General features: G+C 34.0%; 2 protein-coding genes, 1 non-coding gene and 1 pseudogene across 5 annotated transcripts; all 4 read left to right on the top strand.

Moving 5' to 3' along the window:
- Window positions 1-265: 265 nt before the first annotated feature.
- Window positions 266-372, top strand: LOC140010833 (small nucleolar RNA R71). The gene has a single exon (XR_011817996.1). It is a non-coding gene; the product is annotated as a small nucleolar RNA R71 (small nucleolar RNA).
- Window positions 373-5,561: 5,189 nt separating this feature from the next.
- Window positions 5,562-11,434, top strand: LOC113698033 (probable glutathione S-transferase parC). Of its 3 annotated transcripts, none has more exons than XM_072056784.1 (6): window positions 5,562-5,741; window positions 5,849-5,890; window positions 6,377-6,432; window positions 7,884-7,985; window positions 10,196-10,498; window positions 10,750-11,434. In XM_072056784.1, exons 4-6 carry the CDS (start codon window positions 7,980-7,982, stop codon window positions 11,092-11,094), a joined length of 654 nt encoding a protein of 217 aa, XP_071912885.1. In that variant the 5' UTR covers window positions 5,562-5,741; window positions 5,849-5,890; window positions 6,377-6,432; window positions 7,884-7,979; the 3' UTR covers window positions 11,095-11,434. The 3 variants fall into 3 exon arrangements, with proteins under 3 accessions (XP_071912885.1, XP_071912884.1, XP_071912886.1); XM_072056785.1 differs by having other exon boundaries at window positions 5,564-5,741; window positions 10,231-10,498; XM_072056783.1 differs by having other exon boundaries at window positions 7,884-10,498.
- A 289-nt stretch (window positions 11,435-11,723) lies between these two features.
- On the top strand, window positions 11,724-12,847 carry LOC113698103 (probable glutathione S-transferase; annotated as a pseudogene).
- A 2,732-nt stretch (window positions 12,848-15,579) lies between these two features.
- On the top strand, window positions 15,580-16,645 carry LOC140010118 (probable glutathione S-transferase parC). Its single transcript, XM_072056464.1, has 2 exons — window positions 15,580-15,882; window positions 16,094-16,645. Exons 1-2 carry the CDS (start codon window positions 15,580-15,582, stop codon window positions 16,436-16,438), a joined length of 648 nt encoding a protein of 215 aa, XP_071912565.1. The 3' UTR covers window positions 16,439-16,645.
- Window positions 16,646-16,750: the final 105 nt, after the last annotated feature.

Raw genomic sequence — 16,750 nt, 5'->3', positions numbered from 1 at the left:
CATTTCCTATAGCCAATTGCATAACAAAAGGTGTTAAGTTGGATAACTGCTGTTGGATAGAGGATGTTTCTATCTCATTCACTTTGCGTATCGGGATATCCTCCCTTATACCGATCTATTATGAGTTCTCGGCCATTCCTTCAATTAACTACCACTCTTCTCGAGGAGTCTTGTTCGCCAATGCCCGTCCACTTGCAACATCAATAATATTCTTGTCTTTGAAAAGTAGCCCTCGTAAAAGTACTAAATGAGCAACTGCACACTTATTTGATGTTGAGGGAATTTGATACATAACTTCTTGAATCTCTCTCAGTAATCATAGAGCGATTCTCCTGAATGTTGCTTGATATCGCATATTTCCTTCCTCAGACTTGCAGTTCGAGATGCAGGAAAATACTTTTTCAGGAATTTTTTCTTCAACTGCTCCCAAGTGGTGATACTACCTGGAGGTAGCAGTACAACCAATCTTTTGCTGAATCCTTAAGAGAGAAAGGAAATGCCCTCATTTTTATTTGTTTTTCCATGATTTTCGGGGGTTTCATAATGTTGCAACCAACATCGAACTTTTGCAAGTGCTATGAGGCTTCTTACCTGATAAACTATGAAAAGATGACAAAAGATGGATTAGACCAGATTTTAACTCAAACTGGGTGTTATCATTTAAATTTGAAAAAATAATGCATAAGGGCTGCTGATTTAAATTAGGAGCAGCCAACACCATTAGTATTTGTGCATTAACCATAGTGACTTCTTCTTGATCCGAGTCACTCGAAGTATCACCAAACGAACTTGTTACTTCAACTTCTAGATCAAGTCTTTGAGATGCAGCACTAGATTACTCTTCTCTGAGCTGTCTGCTCTCTTTTCGCGTTCGGCGCATAGTTTTCGCTACTTCAGGATCGAAAATTAATTCACCTGTATGAGAAGAACAAGGTATAAACTAGAAAAGTACCAGAAAATTAAAACGAAAATGAACTTAAAAAGAAACAAATTTAACTAACACCAGTCCCGGCAACGGCGCCAAAAATTGACAGGTTGTCGAGCCTGTGCAATAATAAATGCCTGCTCAAACAAAATATAATTTCTATAGATAGTGATAAGCAGGGTTGAATTCACGAGGATTGGAGATATTTGCCTTTTTTGAAGTTCAAACAAACAATGGGGGGTTTTATAGAAATTAACAATAAGTTATGCTAATCGAATATTGCAATTAAATAAAAATTAGATGGCAAATTGTAAAAACTCAAATAGTTTTTGACAAACTCTAGTCAAGAAGTAATTTCGGAAATGGTTCTCCTAATTGATCATCGATGTAAGAATAATTCCATATATAAACTGATAAACAAGTTATAATTGTCAAACAAGTGATGACAATCAATTTCTCCTTAATTATCGATAGTTAAGATAAGACCGTTAGTTATTGTCCTAATTGCAAAATAACCCTAGGTACGACTGTAAAATTCAATTTCGCAATTGCTTTAAGATTTAGAAAAACCATGTTCTAACTAAACAACACGCTACGAGGGTTGTTTACAAATTAACCCGTATATTTCCTTGATATAACCCCGATTATATCAGTTGCCACTAATTTAGAATAATTAAACAATTACAGATTTAATTACTCTAATTGGTTTTAGGTTATTGAATTAATCTAACATCTGGACCCATGATACTTGAATAATACAATAACCATAAAAAAATAAAATAGGAAATATACGAATACTAGAAAATAATAGAAAAAAGTAAAATCAATTAGATCTCACAATTTAAGTTGAACCAAATCTTCCGTTATTCCTTGACTAAAAATAAAAGTTTAGTTCATCTCTGTCGAGGGGATCCTATGCAAAATTGCCGAAGTAAATGGTGAAGGGATTCTTCCTCCAATTGAATATAATGAAAAAATGATGGAATAGTCCCCCAAAAACAATGAATAGTCAACCCCCCAGAAGAACTAGCCGACAAAGTACGAAAGCAAAAGAAAGAAAAATCAAAGCTGTCTGACCACCTCTTCCTACCTAATTTCCCTTCCTATCCAGCTACTAAGAGGAATAAAAGGGAAGACTCCTAGTCTCTGTTAACCTCCCTCCTCTTTTGAAAACTACCAAAAGAAGAAAAAGGAGAGTCCCCCAAAATTGCTCCTCATCTGTCGCAGTTGATCACTGGATAAGGAATACCATCTCCGTTTGGACTCTTGTTTCCTTTTACTACTCCAACTCTTCTGCTGGCTAGCGTCAAAATTAATTTGACTAACCCGAAGGTGTACGACTTCACAAATGTGCACTTTTTTTATGATATTTTGTTCCAACTCCCTACAATAAGCACAAATGCCAAAAATGAATAAAATCTGCTAATTAATGCACATTCGATAAGGTAATAGGAGGAAATTAATTATAAAATAAATAACAAAATTGTGACCTATCATACCCTTATTTAGAAACTAACGTGGTTGAAATGACTAAAATATATATACATAATATGCATGACACTTTAATCCCGTACGATTTATGTTTTATCATACATCTCTCTTATAGTTTAGTGTTTTACCATATAATCCCCTTATGATTTTTAAAAGGGTTAATCACATTTAATCCCCTTAAAGTATACCTCATTTCTCAGTTTATCCCCTAACCGTTAATTTTGCTCACTTAGCCCCCTATAGGTCAAAATTGCCCTTGTGTTATTTTGACTTTTCATTTACCTTGTTTTCCTTTCTTTTATTTCTTTTTCACTTTTTTCTTTATTTAATTCTTCCTCTTTCCAACAAAAATCTTCACCTTAATGATTGAAATTAAAAAAGATGAATTGCAGAGATCTATCTTCTCCTTAAATGATTAAAAAAATATTCAAATCACTTTCTTAAAATACAATTTTTTTTTGCCTTTCAATACTTTTAATTTTGGGGTTTCCTCTTTCCTTTCTAGTTTCTCATTTTATTCCCAAGAAAATATCTTAAGACGAAATTGTGACCTAGCTAATAATCATCAATTAAAATTTGTGACACGTGACATCATACAAAAAATCAAAATTAGTTTTTGATGCCTTTTAAATTTTTACCCAGAAATATGCAATTACAAACTCAAAACAAAAATTTTCATTGAAATGAAATTTTCTATTGGGAAGGATGAAAGAGAGAAGAAAGAGAAAAAGAAATGATTAAAATTTGTGACACATGGTATCATACAAAAAATCAAAATTAGTTTTTGATGTCTTTTAAACCTTTATCCAGAAAAATTGAAAGAGAGAAGAACAAAAATTTTCGTTGAAATGAAATTTTCTATTGGGAAGGATGAAAGAGAGAAGAAAGAGAAAAAGAAATAAAAGAAAGGAAAACAATTTCATCTTATGATATTTTCTTGAGAATAAAATGAGAAATTAGAAAGGAAAGAGGAAAATCTAAAATTAAAAGAATTGAAAGGCTAAAAAAATTGTATTGTAGGAAAGTGATTTGAATATTTTTTTAATCATTTAAGGAGAAGATAGATCTCTGCAATTCCTTTTTTTTTAATTTCAATCATTAAGGTGAAGATTTTTGTGGGAAAGAGGAAAATTTAAATAAAGAAGAAAGAGAAAAAGAAATAAAAGAAAGGAAAACAAGGTAAATGAAAAGTCAAAATAATGCAAGGGCAATTTTGTCCTAAATGGGGTTAAGTGAGCAAAATTAAAGGTTAGGGGGCAAACTGAGAAATGAGGTATACTTTAAGGAAATAAAATATGATTAACCCTTTTTAAAATATATACATAACTCAATCTTTTGATACGTTAACATAATTTTGACCTTTACGATCGAGTTACTTTTGTCTCTATAGAAGGGATAGAGCTAGAGGTAAATGATGGCTTTTGAGCATATATAGAATTAATTTTTTACGTGCTAACAGTGTAAATTTAAATTTAAATTTAAATTTATATAATGTGATATGATGTAAATTTGTTGGTGTAAAAACAATTATATACAGGCGGTATATAAAAAAATTAATTCTAGTACCCATTGTCCGGACCAATTTAGACATAAGATGTGGTGGGGTACTCTTTTCTTGTTTTCGTGGTTTAGTTGAATTGTCTATGTTCATATTTTTTTCTTATTGAACTTAAATAATGTGCAAACCAGGAACAGAAAAAGGAGCGAGAGAGAGGGAAAGACAAAAGCTTGAATGTGATTACTTAAGGAGTGACGTCAAATTCCTTAAGACTCTGCGTAAGCACTTAGCTAAAAACTTGGGAACCTAATAATTAGGGACCAGCCGCAGCAGCCACCAAGTAGACAATCAAGAAAAAGAGACCATAACCTTTTCCGTGGACGCAAGTTTTTGTTCCTTAATTTCTTAGTTAGTGTTTTAATATTTAGCAGTTTAATTTCCACCAGGCCGCTGATTTGGTTTGAAATAACTGGTAATGGGAATAATTTTACTTAAAATTACCAGAATCTTCTGATTCATTAATGGAGAAGATAATGGCGGAATTGTGACTACAAAAATTGTCGCGTAATTTTGTGTGATTAGGAACAGGAAAGCAAGACAAGCATCCTAGAACAAGTTCTAGACAACGAATATTCTAGCACAAATAAATAATATTTATTTGTTGAGTTCTACAATCCTCTACCACCTTTGATTTGATTGGGGACGGCAGTCAAATGGCATTGTATTTATCTCGAAATATTTATTCAAATTTAGAGAAATTTAAAAATAACAAGCCAAAAAGGTTTTAATATTTGGTCGTAAAGACAATGTTGCAACTTTTTTTTTTCTTTGGTCATACATCGACCTTGGGGGAAAAGGGGTACAGGAGCAATCGAATTCTAGAAATCGAGGAAAGTTGAATAACCATTAAATCACACGAATGCGATAAGTACTTACTGGATTTAAAAGTAGCAATTGGTGGGAGGCCACAAAATTGTGAGTAAACAGCAATTATGCACATATTATGCATCTCGTGAACTTTCTATCAATTTCTAGTGAGTAACTGAGAAAGGAAAGTTAATTTTGTATTCAAACTATTATAAAGTAAATTAAGTTACATGCTAAAAATTTGAGCATATATCAAAACAAAAACGTGCTAGTATAGGTTGTAAATTCCTAAAGTGGCTTTCAAGAATCAAAAAAAAAATAAAATTAAAGAGTCAAAAAAGATCTAATTAATAACACATGAAAAAGTGACCCTTCATTTTCTCAAGATTTAGAAATTCTGGTTGTAAACTTCTAATCCTCCTTCCCTTACCTTTGAATCCTATCCCTACTGCATGAAAAAAAAAAAAAAAAAAAAACCTGCATCCTGCATTTTGACTGGTGGCCTAAATTGCTGAAGGGCAGAGGACCCAAGTGTCCTGGTAAAATCTACCACTTACCAACCATTCCATCATGCTGCCATCACCAGCCTCTCATTAACATATCTAGTCTATTGGGGAATGCCATTGTTTTCAATTGGACTTCAATTGCTGACGTGGCTTGCTTGCATTGGTTGATTGGTGGTCGTCCAACCCGTGTTAGAATTGGACGCCTGCTGATTGTTGCATTGGTTTTCTTTCTTTCTGATGTATTCGGTCGAGGATGGGACTAGCACATGGCTCGATACATCACAATTTACAAGGTTTTTTTCTCCCTTGTTCATCGCTGTGCTCCGCTATTCTCCTCTCTCTCTCTCTCTCTGAGACCATCTCTCTCTTTTCTTCTTCATTTTCCTCAACCACCCCAGAGCCCTTCTAGCTCTCTTATTCTCCATGACCGGCAACATCAAGACCAAAACATATGGTTGGTATTTTTTTTCTTTCCCTCCCTGATTTCTCTAGCCTTCTATTTTTCTTTTTAGGTTTAGTTGCCTGATCTAATCTAATTCGTATTTATTTGTGATATTGCAGGTGAAAATTTTGGAATCTCTTCCAGCATTCTTGTGAGACTCTGTAAGATTTTTTTCCTTTTTTTAAAATTGTGTTCTAAAACACGTGGTTAGTTTTGCTCTTTTCCCCCCCCTTTCTTTTGCCTGGTATTCTTCCTTCTCTTGCCATATTTGTATCTCAATTTTGCTCTTGGCCAAAAAGTGTTAAAAAGGATTTAACAAATTTGAGAAATTTTTTTGGAACTTTTCCAAATCTAATGCCTTTATAAGAAATTTTTCCTGGTTTCTTTTTGTTCCTAATTTACGTTTTTTTTTTATATTTCAAGTCAAAAGTTTATTCATCTCTGCCGCTTCGTTGCTCTCCAGAGCTCCTCTCCTCTCCCCTTTCATTTTTCTTTTCATTTCTTTGTTCCTTTGTTCCTTTTTGTTGTTTTTTATTTGGTCCTTTTTTCTCTGTTTTTCCCTCCGGTTTCCCCCCTCCCCTCTTTTCCCTTTCTTCTCTTTCCTTTTTTCAATTATATGATTCTAATTGATTTTTTTCCCTTGTTAGAATTGGTCTGGATATGAAGCTACAAAACGCATGAGACACAGAAATCATCTTAATTGGTAAGCTCCAATATTTCCCTAAAGTTTTACAGTTTCCTTTATTTAAAAAAGAAAGACATTTTTCCTGCTAAGATTTGTTAATCTTTTGATTAATAACCCAGAGATCTGAAATACTATTCTTCCATTGATTTAAGCATTGATTTCTCACTCTTTACTTTGATATGACGTGGGGAATTTTGCACCAGTGGTAGAATTTCTCGTGCACATTACTTTTCCTGGAGAAAGTTTTCGTGGTTGAAACTTGCAACAGATTAATGCGAAACAATTTTTCTATGACATACAATTTTTGGACACAGAGTATATTTTTCTGAAGCTGTGGTGACTAACACCTTTGAAAAAATCCACCACATAGGAAGCAATTTCTTAAAGTTAGTAGTTTGGTATTGATGTCAATGAGGCTCCATTGTTTGTAAATAATACATTTATTTGGTTGAAGATGCTCCATTGAATTAGTTGTTATTTTTACTTTGTGACGGCCAAAAGGAGGAAATGGATGAATTGAATTAATATACCAATCTGTTGGTATGTTGTTCTCTTTGAATTGATATAAATAGGAAAATCAGTGATTTGGATGGAAATGACTCGACATATTAAACATACTCAGTGTTTCCTCACTTAAACTATGATTCGCATTTCCTCTTCTAAATTTTTGAAAACTTCATACAGTATTTTATAATTGGGGCCATTTTGAACTTATTATGATTATTTTTCACTCCCATGTGAACTGGTTGATATTTTCTTAGGAAGTAAAAAAGGAAAAGAAGAAATAAAAAGGAACAAAGTCAGCCTCACAATTGCATTTAATTGGGTTATTGTGCAGTGAACAAGGGCTACAGCTTGTAACATCAAAGCTTGGTTTTACGTTTTGCATTGCAGAAAAATTTGGAGAAGAAAAAGGACAACTAATTATCATAAACGTTGTTCCCTTAAAAGTTTTCCATTAGCTTGTTCATGATTGGATACTTAAGTAGTCATATTTTGTACTTTGTCCTTTATTATTAGTTTCATCATTGTATTATTTTTTAAAATTATTTATATATCATTTCAATGTTTTTTAAATCAGTAGAATTCTAGAATCATTGGAAGTTGGTCGAGATCAAAAAGGAGTTAAGTGGTCATCAATGTATCAAAATTCTCATGTTTTTGGTGTTTTTGCTTCTTATTCTCAAATTCAACGGTGACATTGGCTTTAAAAATTTACATCTCTTTCTTCTTCTCGAATAATGTATTAAATTATGTGAATAATGTATTTTCTGGTTTGACAAGTGCAAATATAGAAGATCCTTTGTTCTGTCTTTTTGAGAACCATTGATCATTTTCCAAAATGGTAACTCTAATATGATTGGAAAATATTATTGTTTATAATTTTGTTGGTATAGTCATTAAGAAACAAATAGTAAATTAAGGTTTTTATGCCGATGCTCTTATGTCTTTTAACATTCTGTTCCCAGGTAAAACCATTTTTATGGTTTGCATTATGTTGACATAAAGGGGTATCGAAGACTGCTACTTTTGCTTAACGTTGTTGAATTTTGCATACAAGTTCCATGAAGGTAAGATGCTCTATCAACTCAGTGTGAAGTCTTGCCGCAAAAGAATTTTTTTTTTATTTTGTATCTGGGTTGGTTTTCCCATACAGGAAAGGTGGTTTAGTATGTTAATAGAACTTTCAAGATTGAATTTGTGGTGAGAAATGGGATTGGCAATAGTTGGAATTTGACAAACTATTGTTCAGTATAGCATTGATTAGGACCTAGCATTTTGTTCGAATATTATGGATTGGGCTGAAATTTGACAATAGTTTCAGTATAGCATTCATTAGGACCTAGCATTTTATTCGAATATTAGTAATCAAAAGAAAATTTTCTAAAAAATGGTTGATTTTGGTATGCGGGGTTAAGTAATTTTTTTACCTTTCTTAAAGTTTGCGTTTTAGATTACATCAGCTTGAAATGTTTAGAGTCGATTCATTGTAAGTTGACAACATAAAATGATTCACCTCATAATAGTAGGGTGGCCTTCAATATTAAATCTGCAACATTATACTTGTAAGTGGAATAGCCTCATATAATTCACGAGAGTTTCAGCTTTCTATTTGATTGGTTGTTTAAACAGTTAACGTGAACAACTTGTTAGGGGATTACATTTTTATGTTTTATTAGAAATCTGTTTTAATTTGAATTTTTGAATTTTAAGTCATCGCATACCCTTGTTCTTATAAAATGATGAAAACCAGTTAGATGACTCCAGTGTACTTGTTTTACAATATTGTCACATTTCAAATTTCCAAATTGCTCCTAACATTCTTTTTATTGATCTTGTTGTAAATAATCACTTGTGATATAGTACTTCTGACAGAATTAGAGGCTGAATTTCTAGGATGAAGAGTGCGAAAAGTTGATTAACTACTTGAGATGACTGCTTTTTCGCTTTTCTCCTATACTGTCATGATCAAGACGCAAGATCAGATCTTTCCAACCACGAATAGTGTGCATTTGATAGTTTGAATTTCTTTTTTTTAAAAAAAAAAAAATCTTGCCCCGGTGATGATTAGTAATCATCCAAAATTATACATGTATAAATATATTTATGGGAACATCAACAATTGTCTAGAGATCAATTGGCCTCTTTACTTATTCAATAATTCCTTTCTCATATATTTTTTTCTATGATAGCTTTATTGCTTTCAACTGAATTGTGTTTTTCTCCAATTAGGAAGTGTTTGGCTTCAACAATTTATCACGGTATTAGATGACAACATCCTTAATTTTGTACAATGCAAAGCTATGGTTCCAACAAATATACCAAAGCTGAATTTATGGTTGATTTTGTTACATACAAGGTTGTGGCTATAAAGCATGTGCTCCATCTCATACCAATTGCGATTCACTACTGCTTGCATATATTTTTTCAATATTTGGAGATGGTTCGATCACCGTAGGCATAATTGCAATACGACCGATATAATCCCACAGATGCGCAATGATTTGAAAATGCATCAAAACAATTTTTAAAATTATTCTGGAAAATCTCATAATCCAAATGAGGCTTCAGTAATTGCTAGTATTAAGGACAATATAATGTATTGTGTTCCGTTACATACAAATGTTTATCTAATATTCAACTTCATTTATAAATTATTAATAGATTTTGGCACCTACCAACCTTTTGTTTACATTTATCATTTGCATTGCATCTTCTCAAACAACTATAGGTCTCTCTAGACATCCACAAGTTACACAATCTTTAAGAGTCATGGTCATATGAGTTCTACATCTCAAGATATAGCTATGTTATTGGGAGAGCTCGCTATATTAAGGATTCAACTTTTATTGAACATATTACACTACTAATCATCACCACTTTCACATCTACTAATCATCACTGCATTTCCATATTGCACTATTAAACACATTACATTACACATTTTCCAATCTTCTTATTATTTTTCCTCAAATTTTAATTACCCATATACTTATTCAAAACACAACCCTGAATTCATCTTTATTATTTTAATTCATCAGCATTACAATATTTCAAAAACACATTAGGCATTAGTGGGCATAATTCCATTCATCCATCGTGCATCGCGCGATGATCTTCTCCTAGTTCAGTATAAAATGCAAGACCCCGGTTCTCATACCTGCTAGTTGCTAACAAATTGCTACTATTGCCCATAATTCTTCTTTCTTTTCATCACCTCTAGCGAAAAAATCCTTTTTTTTTTGCTCGAATATCATCTGAAAATATGGCCGGTGACAAGGTGGTTGTGTTGGGTACATATGTGAGCATGTTTAGCATGAGAGCCCAAGTTGCTCTGAACGAAAAAGGGATCGAGTATGAAAAGAAAGAAGAAGACTTGGCTAACAAGAGCCCACTTTTTCTTGAGATGAACCCTGTTCACAAGAAAATCCCAGTTCTGATTCATAATGGAAAGCCTGTTTGCGAGTCCCTTATCATTGTTCAGTACATAGATGAAGTGTGGCATGACAAGAATCCCTTGCTGCCATCTGATCCTTACCAGAGAGCTCAAGCTAGGTTCTGGGCTGACTTCGTTGACAAAAAGGTAACATTTTTTTCTTATGGAAACTCTAATTTTGTCACCTGCTGTTCAATCAGTTATTCGGGCAAGTATTTCTACTGTCTTTACCCAGATCGTCTAGTCGTGGAACTAAGCATTTCTTAACCTATTTTCACTAGATTATTTTAGGCAAACAACATAAGCAAGCAGGACAAGTTAGATATGGGATAAAAATATTATGTTAAGGAGGGATTTTTCTGTTCAATTTTTTCTGAGAAAATTAAGGTGAAATGCAGGTTTATGATTGTGGAAGGAGGATCTGGGCCACAAAGGGAGAAGAAAAGGAGGCAGCCAAGAAGGAATTCATAGGGATTATGAAAACATTGGAAGGAGAACTTGGAAATAAGCCTTACTTTGGAGGGGAAGACTTTGGATATGTGGATGTGGCTTTGATTCCTTTCTACTGTTGGTTCCATGCCTATGAGAACTTTGGGAATTTCAAGACAGAAACGGAGTGTCCAAAGCTGGTGGAATGGGCCAAAAGATGCATGCAGCGGGAGAGCGTTTCCAAGTCCCTTGCTGATCCTCACAAGATTTACGAATTTGTTGTGTCCTTGAAGAAGAAGCTTGGGATCGAATAAAGTCTCTTTCAACTTTTTGGCTAAATGGAGGATCGAATAAAGTCTACGCATGAATATGTATTTGGGATTGCTTTGCTTTTTTTGGGCTTCGTAGATCTGTCTTAGAATCTTTAGTTTTGTTTGCTTGGCTTGGGAGAATAAAAGAGATTTAGCGTCGTCTTCCTGATATCCTGGACTGGTAGTAAATGATGTTTACTACTACTACTAGGATTTCATGGATAGGCTGTTTATATGTATAATTTCTTCCACAAATTTATAGGACAATTGTCTCTGTCTTTAGTTAAGCAGAGTGTTCGTACAATGTCCAAATTATGTTAATGTGATACTACTTTCTTTTCCAGGATTGTCCCATATATTGCATATCATCTCCTTAGATAATTTTTTTTTTCAACTCTCTCCCTTCCTTTTATTCCTTAGTTATTGACTTGTGCAATATGTGCACTTCATTTGCAAAAAAAATGTTCTGTAAATCTCTAGACCAACTCATAAAAATAGCTCACTGACTTGGGGCGTGGAGCTCGAAGGTTCCAGGAATGATCCGGTACCATTTCATGGTACTCGTTCAACTTAAATAATAAAATCCATGACGACTAAATGTACTACTATTTAAAAAAAAAAACAGGAATCTGTACACACTTCTTTTGTGGTCAACCATCAATTTTCTTTAAAAAAAACTAGCAAACCAGAGAGAACTCCTCCTCCTGCTTCATACCATCCTCTGAGAAAATGGCTGGTGAAGAGGTGATTTTGTTGAGTGTCTATCCGAGCATGTTCAGTATGAGGGTCAGAATAGCACTTGCCGAGAAGGGTGTCAAGTATGAACTCAAGGAAGAGGGCTTGACGAACAAGAGCCTGCTTCTTCTTGAGATGAATCCTGTTCACAAGAAAGTTCCAGTTTTGATTCATAATGGAAAGCCAATACTTGAGTCCCTTATAATTGTCCAGTACATAGATGAGGTATGGCATGACAAGAATCCATTGGAACCATCTGATCCTTATGAGAGGGCTCAAGCAAGGTTCTGGGCTGACTTTATTGACAAGAAGGTACCCTGCAAGATTTCTGTGTGAATTTTATATTTTTCTTTTTTTTTTTTTCCGGAGAAAGTCTTCTTTTTGGAGTTAGATTCTGCATGAATTAAAAGAAAATTTTTTTGACTAACTAATGTTAGGTGTGAAATGGAATATAACTAAAAGTTACATTATGCAAGAAGAAACAAATTTGACTAACTAATGGAGAAAATGCAGGTTTTTGATCCAGCAAGAGGGATCTGGGCAATAAAAGGTGAAGAGCAGGAGGCAGCCAAGAAGGAATTCATAGAGATTCTGAAAATATTGGAACGAGAACTTGGGGGAAAACCGAGCTGAAACTTTTGGGCTCGTGGATGTGGCTCTTATTCCTCTATACAGTTGGTTTTATGCCTTTGAGACCTGTGGAAACTTCAAGATTGAGAGCCAATGTCCAAAGCTTGTGGCTTGGGCCAAATTTTGTATGCAGAGGGAGAGTGTGTCCCAGTCCCTTTCTGATCCTCACACTGTTTATGATACTGTCCTTTTTCTGAAGAAGATGTTTGGGATCGAATAGATTACCACACACTGTTCCATTTTCTTCCTGTAGATTATTCACGAAAATTATTTGGGAGACCAAAGATGTTCTGGTTTTGTAGTCGAGATGCACTTGTACTGAACTTTCAATTCGGCTTTCTTGTGGCCTTTCATTTATCTTCTATATAATTCACAACTCGGTCCAAGGTAATGTTCAGAATTCAAAATTAACTTTGTGGATTTTATTTTAGGCTCTTTTGTTTTTTTGGTGGGAAGGGGAAGGGGCTGGAATAGCAGGGAGAAGGAGGGATTCAAGCATAGTTTCTTGGACTCGATCGGTTTGTCAGCTGTTTGAAGAGTTTAAGGAAGATAATTGAAATGCATCACCCATATCTTGAACAAGTATTAGGGGGCGTTTGGTAAAAGGGTATCGGAATGAAGGAATGGAATAAACTCCATAATTGGCGTTTGGTTCACTGGTATAGGAATTGAAATTTTGGAATGATTTTTAAAAATTTGGCATCCCTCCATTCCTTAGTAAAAGGGTGGATTTTGTCCAAAACCCAAGTGTGATTCCAAAATCTTATAATTACATAATATTTAGTACAATTAATATTTATATATATTATATATTTATATTTATATTTATATTATATTATAATATTATAATAATAAAATTTTATTATAATTATATATTTTATTATAATATTAGTATATTATATAAACATATATTATAATTATTTAGTTAAATATAATTATATTTATATAATATATATTATAAATTTCTTAATATTATATAATAATATATTTATAATATATTTATATTGATATATTTAATTAGTGAAAATTTCTTATATCCCATTTACAAAGAGTCAATAACTATCATTTACGATGTGGTTTATAATAATTTATTATATTCCATTTCGAAAGAGTCGACGAACCAAACATCAACTATAATAATGATACACATTCCAGATACTTGAACCAAACTAATGTATTGGAATGAAGGATCTCATTCCAAACCCAGGATATCCGATTTCGAATCCGAATCCGATTCCGATGTGCGAACCAAACGCGACCTTAGTGTGGTACAGCTCTAACTCTCTGGCTTCTCGTACTGTATTCCATAGTTTATGCACATATGAGGACAAGGCGGAGTTCCAACTTCTAAGTTCTAACCATAGAGATAGAGAATTGCCTAGTCAAAATGTTGCACAGTAGTTGAAATATAGTTTAAGTACTCAGATGCCAGTATTCTGTCTCTTTTTTTTTTTTTTTACTTAAATTACACTAGATAACAACCCTTTCAAATTTCAACGAATTAAAAAAATTAATCCATCAAGTAATGCTCTAATCACCTATAAAATTGACATATGAGTACTAAAATTTATACAGTTGACAAATTATGCAAGTGTTCATACCAAATCAATCCTGTAACTTCTCTTATTTTGATGCAAATCATCTGAAAAAATGGCTGGTGGAGTTGTCTTACCGGATGACTATCCCAGTATGTTTGGCAGGAGGGTCAGAAGAGCACTAGATGAGAAGGGTGTGCAGTACGAACACAGGGGAGAAGACTTCAACAACAGAAGCCCAACTCCAGATGAATCCTGTTCACAAGAAAATCCCAGTTCTGATCCATGATGGAAAGCCCGTTTGTGAATCTCTTAGTACAATTGTTCAGTATATGGTAGAGCTAACTGATTTTTTTTTTTTTTTTTTTTTTTGTGAGCTCCCATATAGATAGCAAATGTTCCTAAGCTTTTACTGTTTGACTGATACTATGCCCTACTTTTTTATAACACCAAATTTGAGGTGTTTAAAGCTACTTTGATCTCTGATAGGTAATGTTGTGTTAACAATGATTTACATGTATTACCATTTACTAGTGTTGTTCTTAAATTCACATTTGCCCAGGTTTATACTGTAGGGATAAACATTAGAGTTTTCTTTTTTTAAGGCAAAAACTTGAGCTTATTAGTAGTGTTGTTCTCAGATTCATATTTGCCCAGGTTTATAATGTAGGAAGAATAACTTGGGCTACAAAGGGAGAGGAGCAGGAGGCAGCCAAGAAGGAATTCATATAGAGATCTACAAAATTTTGGAAGGAAAACTTGGAGATAAGCCTTACGTTGGAGGTGAAAATTTTGGATACTTAGATGTGGCTCAAATACCTCTCTATATTTGGTTTCATGCCTACAGACTCTTGGAAATTTTAAGATAGAGACTGAGTTCCCCAAGATTGTGACATGGGCTAAAAGGTGCATGAAAAGGGATAATGTGTCAAAAGTCCCTCGCTGATCCTTGCAAGGTTTATCAGTATGTTTTCACATTGAAGAAGAAGTATGGGATTGATTAAGAAACAAAAGTACCAATTCTTGTTGGTTTTTGTTACTCTTGACTAAAAATCCCTTGTGTAGTTTACGTTTCAAATAAGTCCAGAAGCAAATATTCTGTTTACTACTGGCAAAAAACTCGAATCATTTGTACATGTTCAACTGGGGAATGAAAATTGCCGGGGATTTGCCTTGCTGTGGGAGTGTAACTGCATAAAATTACAATTATGAAACTAGTGACAACATGATTAAGTGAATCCAATGTTGAGACACATGCTAAGATTTATGATCATACGTGATATTGGAACACAAAGCCTAACAGTAAACTATTCAGTTTCCTTATCCGCCGAATATTGTTTCAGAACCATTCATTCAATTAGAAGAAGAAAACTATATCCATTAAAAAACTGTGCATATTATTTCATGGCTTACGAAATCACAACCTGGACCTACCAACCATATGTTTTAGCTCCAACTCAGGCAACTTATATTATATATACGAGTCAGTAAATGTGACACTAGCCCCAATCAATTCCATTGCTTCTATCACTATCTCGTGTCCAAATTAAAGTCTCTGTCATTGTTGCTTCAGGTCGTTGCTGAAAAAATGGATGGTGAAGTGATTCTGTTGGATGCATATATTAGTATGTTTGGCATGAGGCTAAGAATAGCTTTAGCTGAGAAGGGTGACAAGTATGAGTTCAGGGAAGAGAACTTGCCCAATAAGACCCCATTTCTTTTACAAATGAATCCCATTTACAAGAAAGTCCCTGTTTTAATTCACAAGAGAGCCCTTCAATATATTAATGAGGTTTGGCATGATAAGAGCCCATTGTTGCCATCTGACCCTTACAAGAGAGCTCAAGCTAGATTCTGGGCTGATCTTGTTGACCAAAAGATACTAGGATTAGCATATGGACTGTCTCTGTGTGTGTGTGTGTGTGTGTTTTTTTTTTTTTTTTGTGTTGTGTGGCTGCACATTAAAAATGAGATGGTAGAACCAACCATACTCATTTAGATTTTTGAAATGAATTTGTTAAGAATTGGACAATAAAAATTGCATGCTATGGTCAATTATATTCCCATACGTATTTATTGACATCTGCAGTTGTGCAATGCAGGTCCATACTTTAGGAAGAAAAACCTGGGCCGCTAAAGGGAAAGAACTGGAGGCAGCCAAGAAGGAATTCATAGAGGCTCTCAAGGTACTAGAAGGGGAACTTGGAGATAAGCCTTACTTTGGTGGTGAAGAGTTTGGATATGTAGATGTGGCTTTGATTCCTTTCTACAGTTGGTTCCATGCCTATGAGACTTGTGGAAACTTCAAAATTGGCGCACAATGCCCAAAGTTTGCGGCTTGGGCTAAAAGGTGCATCCACAGGGAGAGCGTGTCCAAGTCCCTTGCTGATCCTGAAAAGGTTTATGACTTTGTTCTGATACTGAAGAAGTATTGTGGGGTTGAATAAAGAAACACATATAGAGCACTCACTGGATTGCAAATCTTTTTTATTATTTACATGTTTGATTTTTATTGCCTAAATTCCTTTGATTTCATCAGATCACAGGTTAGGTTACTTCTTAACTTTGTCATCAGGATCAGTAGTAAACAAGCTGTCTGCTACTAGGGCCATTTGCATTCAAGAAGAGCTATGAAGAAATAATTGAAGCTAAAACTTGGTTTTGCTGGTATGGCAACGAGTTTCTGACCTGAAACAATCTTTCATTATGCCTGTTTTATGCATCAGTTGACCTGTTAACCATCTGAGCTTTTCTTTGAG

The sequence above is a fragment of the Coffea arabica genome, chromosome 7c (genome assembly GCF_036785885.1).
Source record: "Coffea arabica cultivar ET-39 chromosome 7c, Coffea Arabica ET-39 HiFi, whole genome shotgun sequence".
In the NCBI taxonomy this organism is placed as follows: Eukaryota; Viridiplantae; Streptophyta; class Magnoliopsida; order Gentianales; family Rubiaceae; genus Coffea; species Coffea arabica.
This window is presented reverse-complemented; position numbering and strand designations above follow the sequence as displayed.

Coding starts and splice junctions, on each gene's coding strand:
- LOC140010118 (XM_072056464.1), top strand. CDS start 15,580: ATGGATGGTGAAGTGATTCTGTTGGATGCATATATTAGTATGTTTGGC. Junction 15,883..16,093: donor ACCAAAAGATACTAGGATTA/GCATATGGACTG, acceptor TGTGCAATGCAG/GTCCATACTTTAGGAAGAAA.
- LOC113698033 (XM_072056783.1), top strand. CDS start 10,181: ATGGCCGGTGACAAGGTGGTTGTGTTGGGTACATATGTGAGCATGTTT. Junction 10,499..10,749: donor CTGACTTCGTTGACAAAAAG/GTAACATTTTTT, acceptor GGTGAAATGCAG/GTTTATGATTGTGGAAGGAG.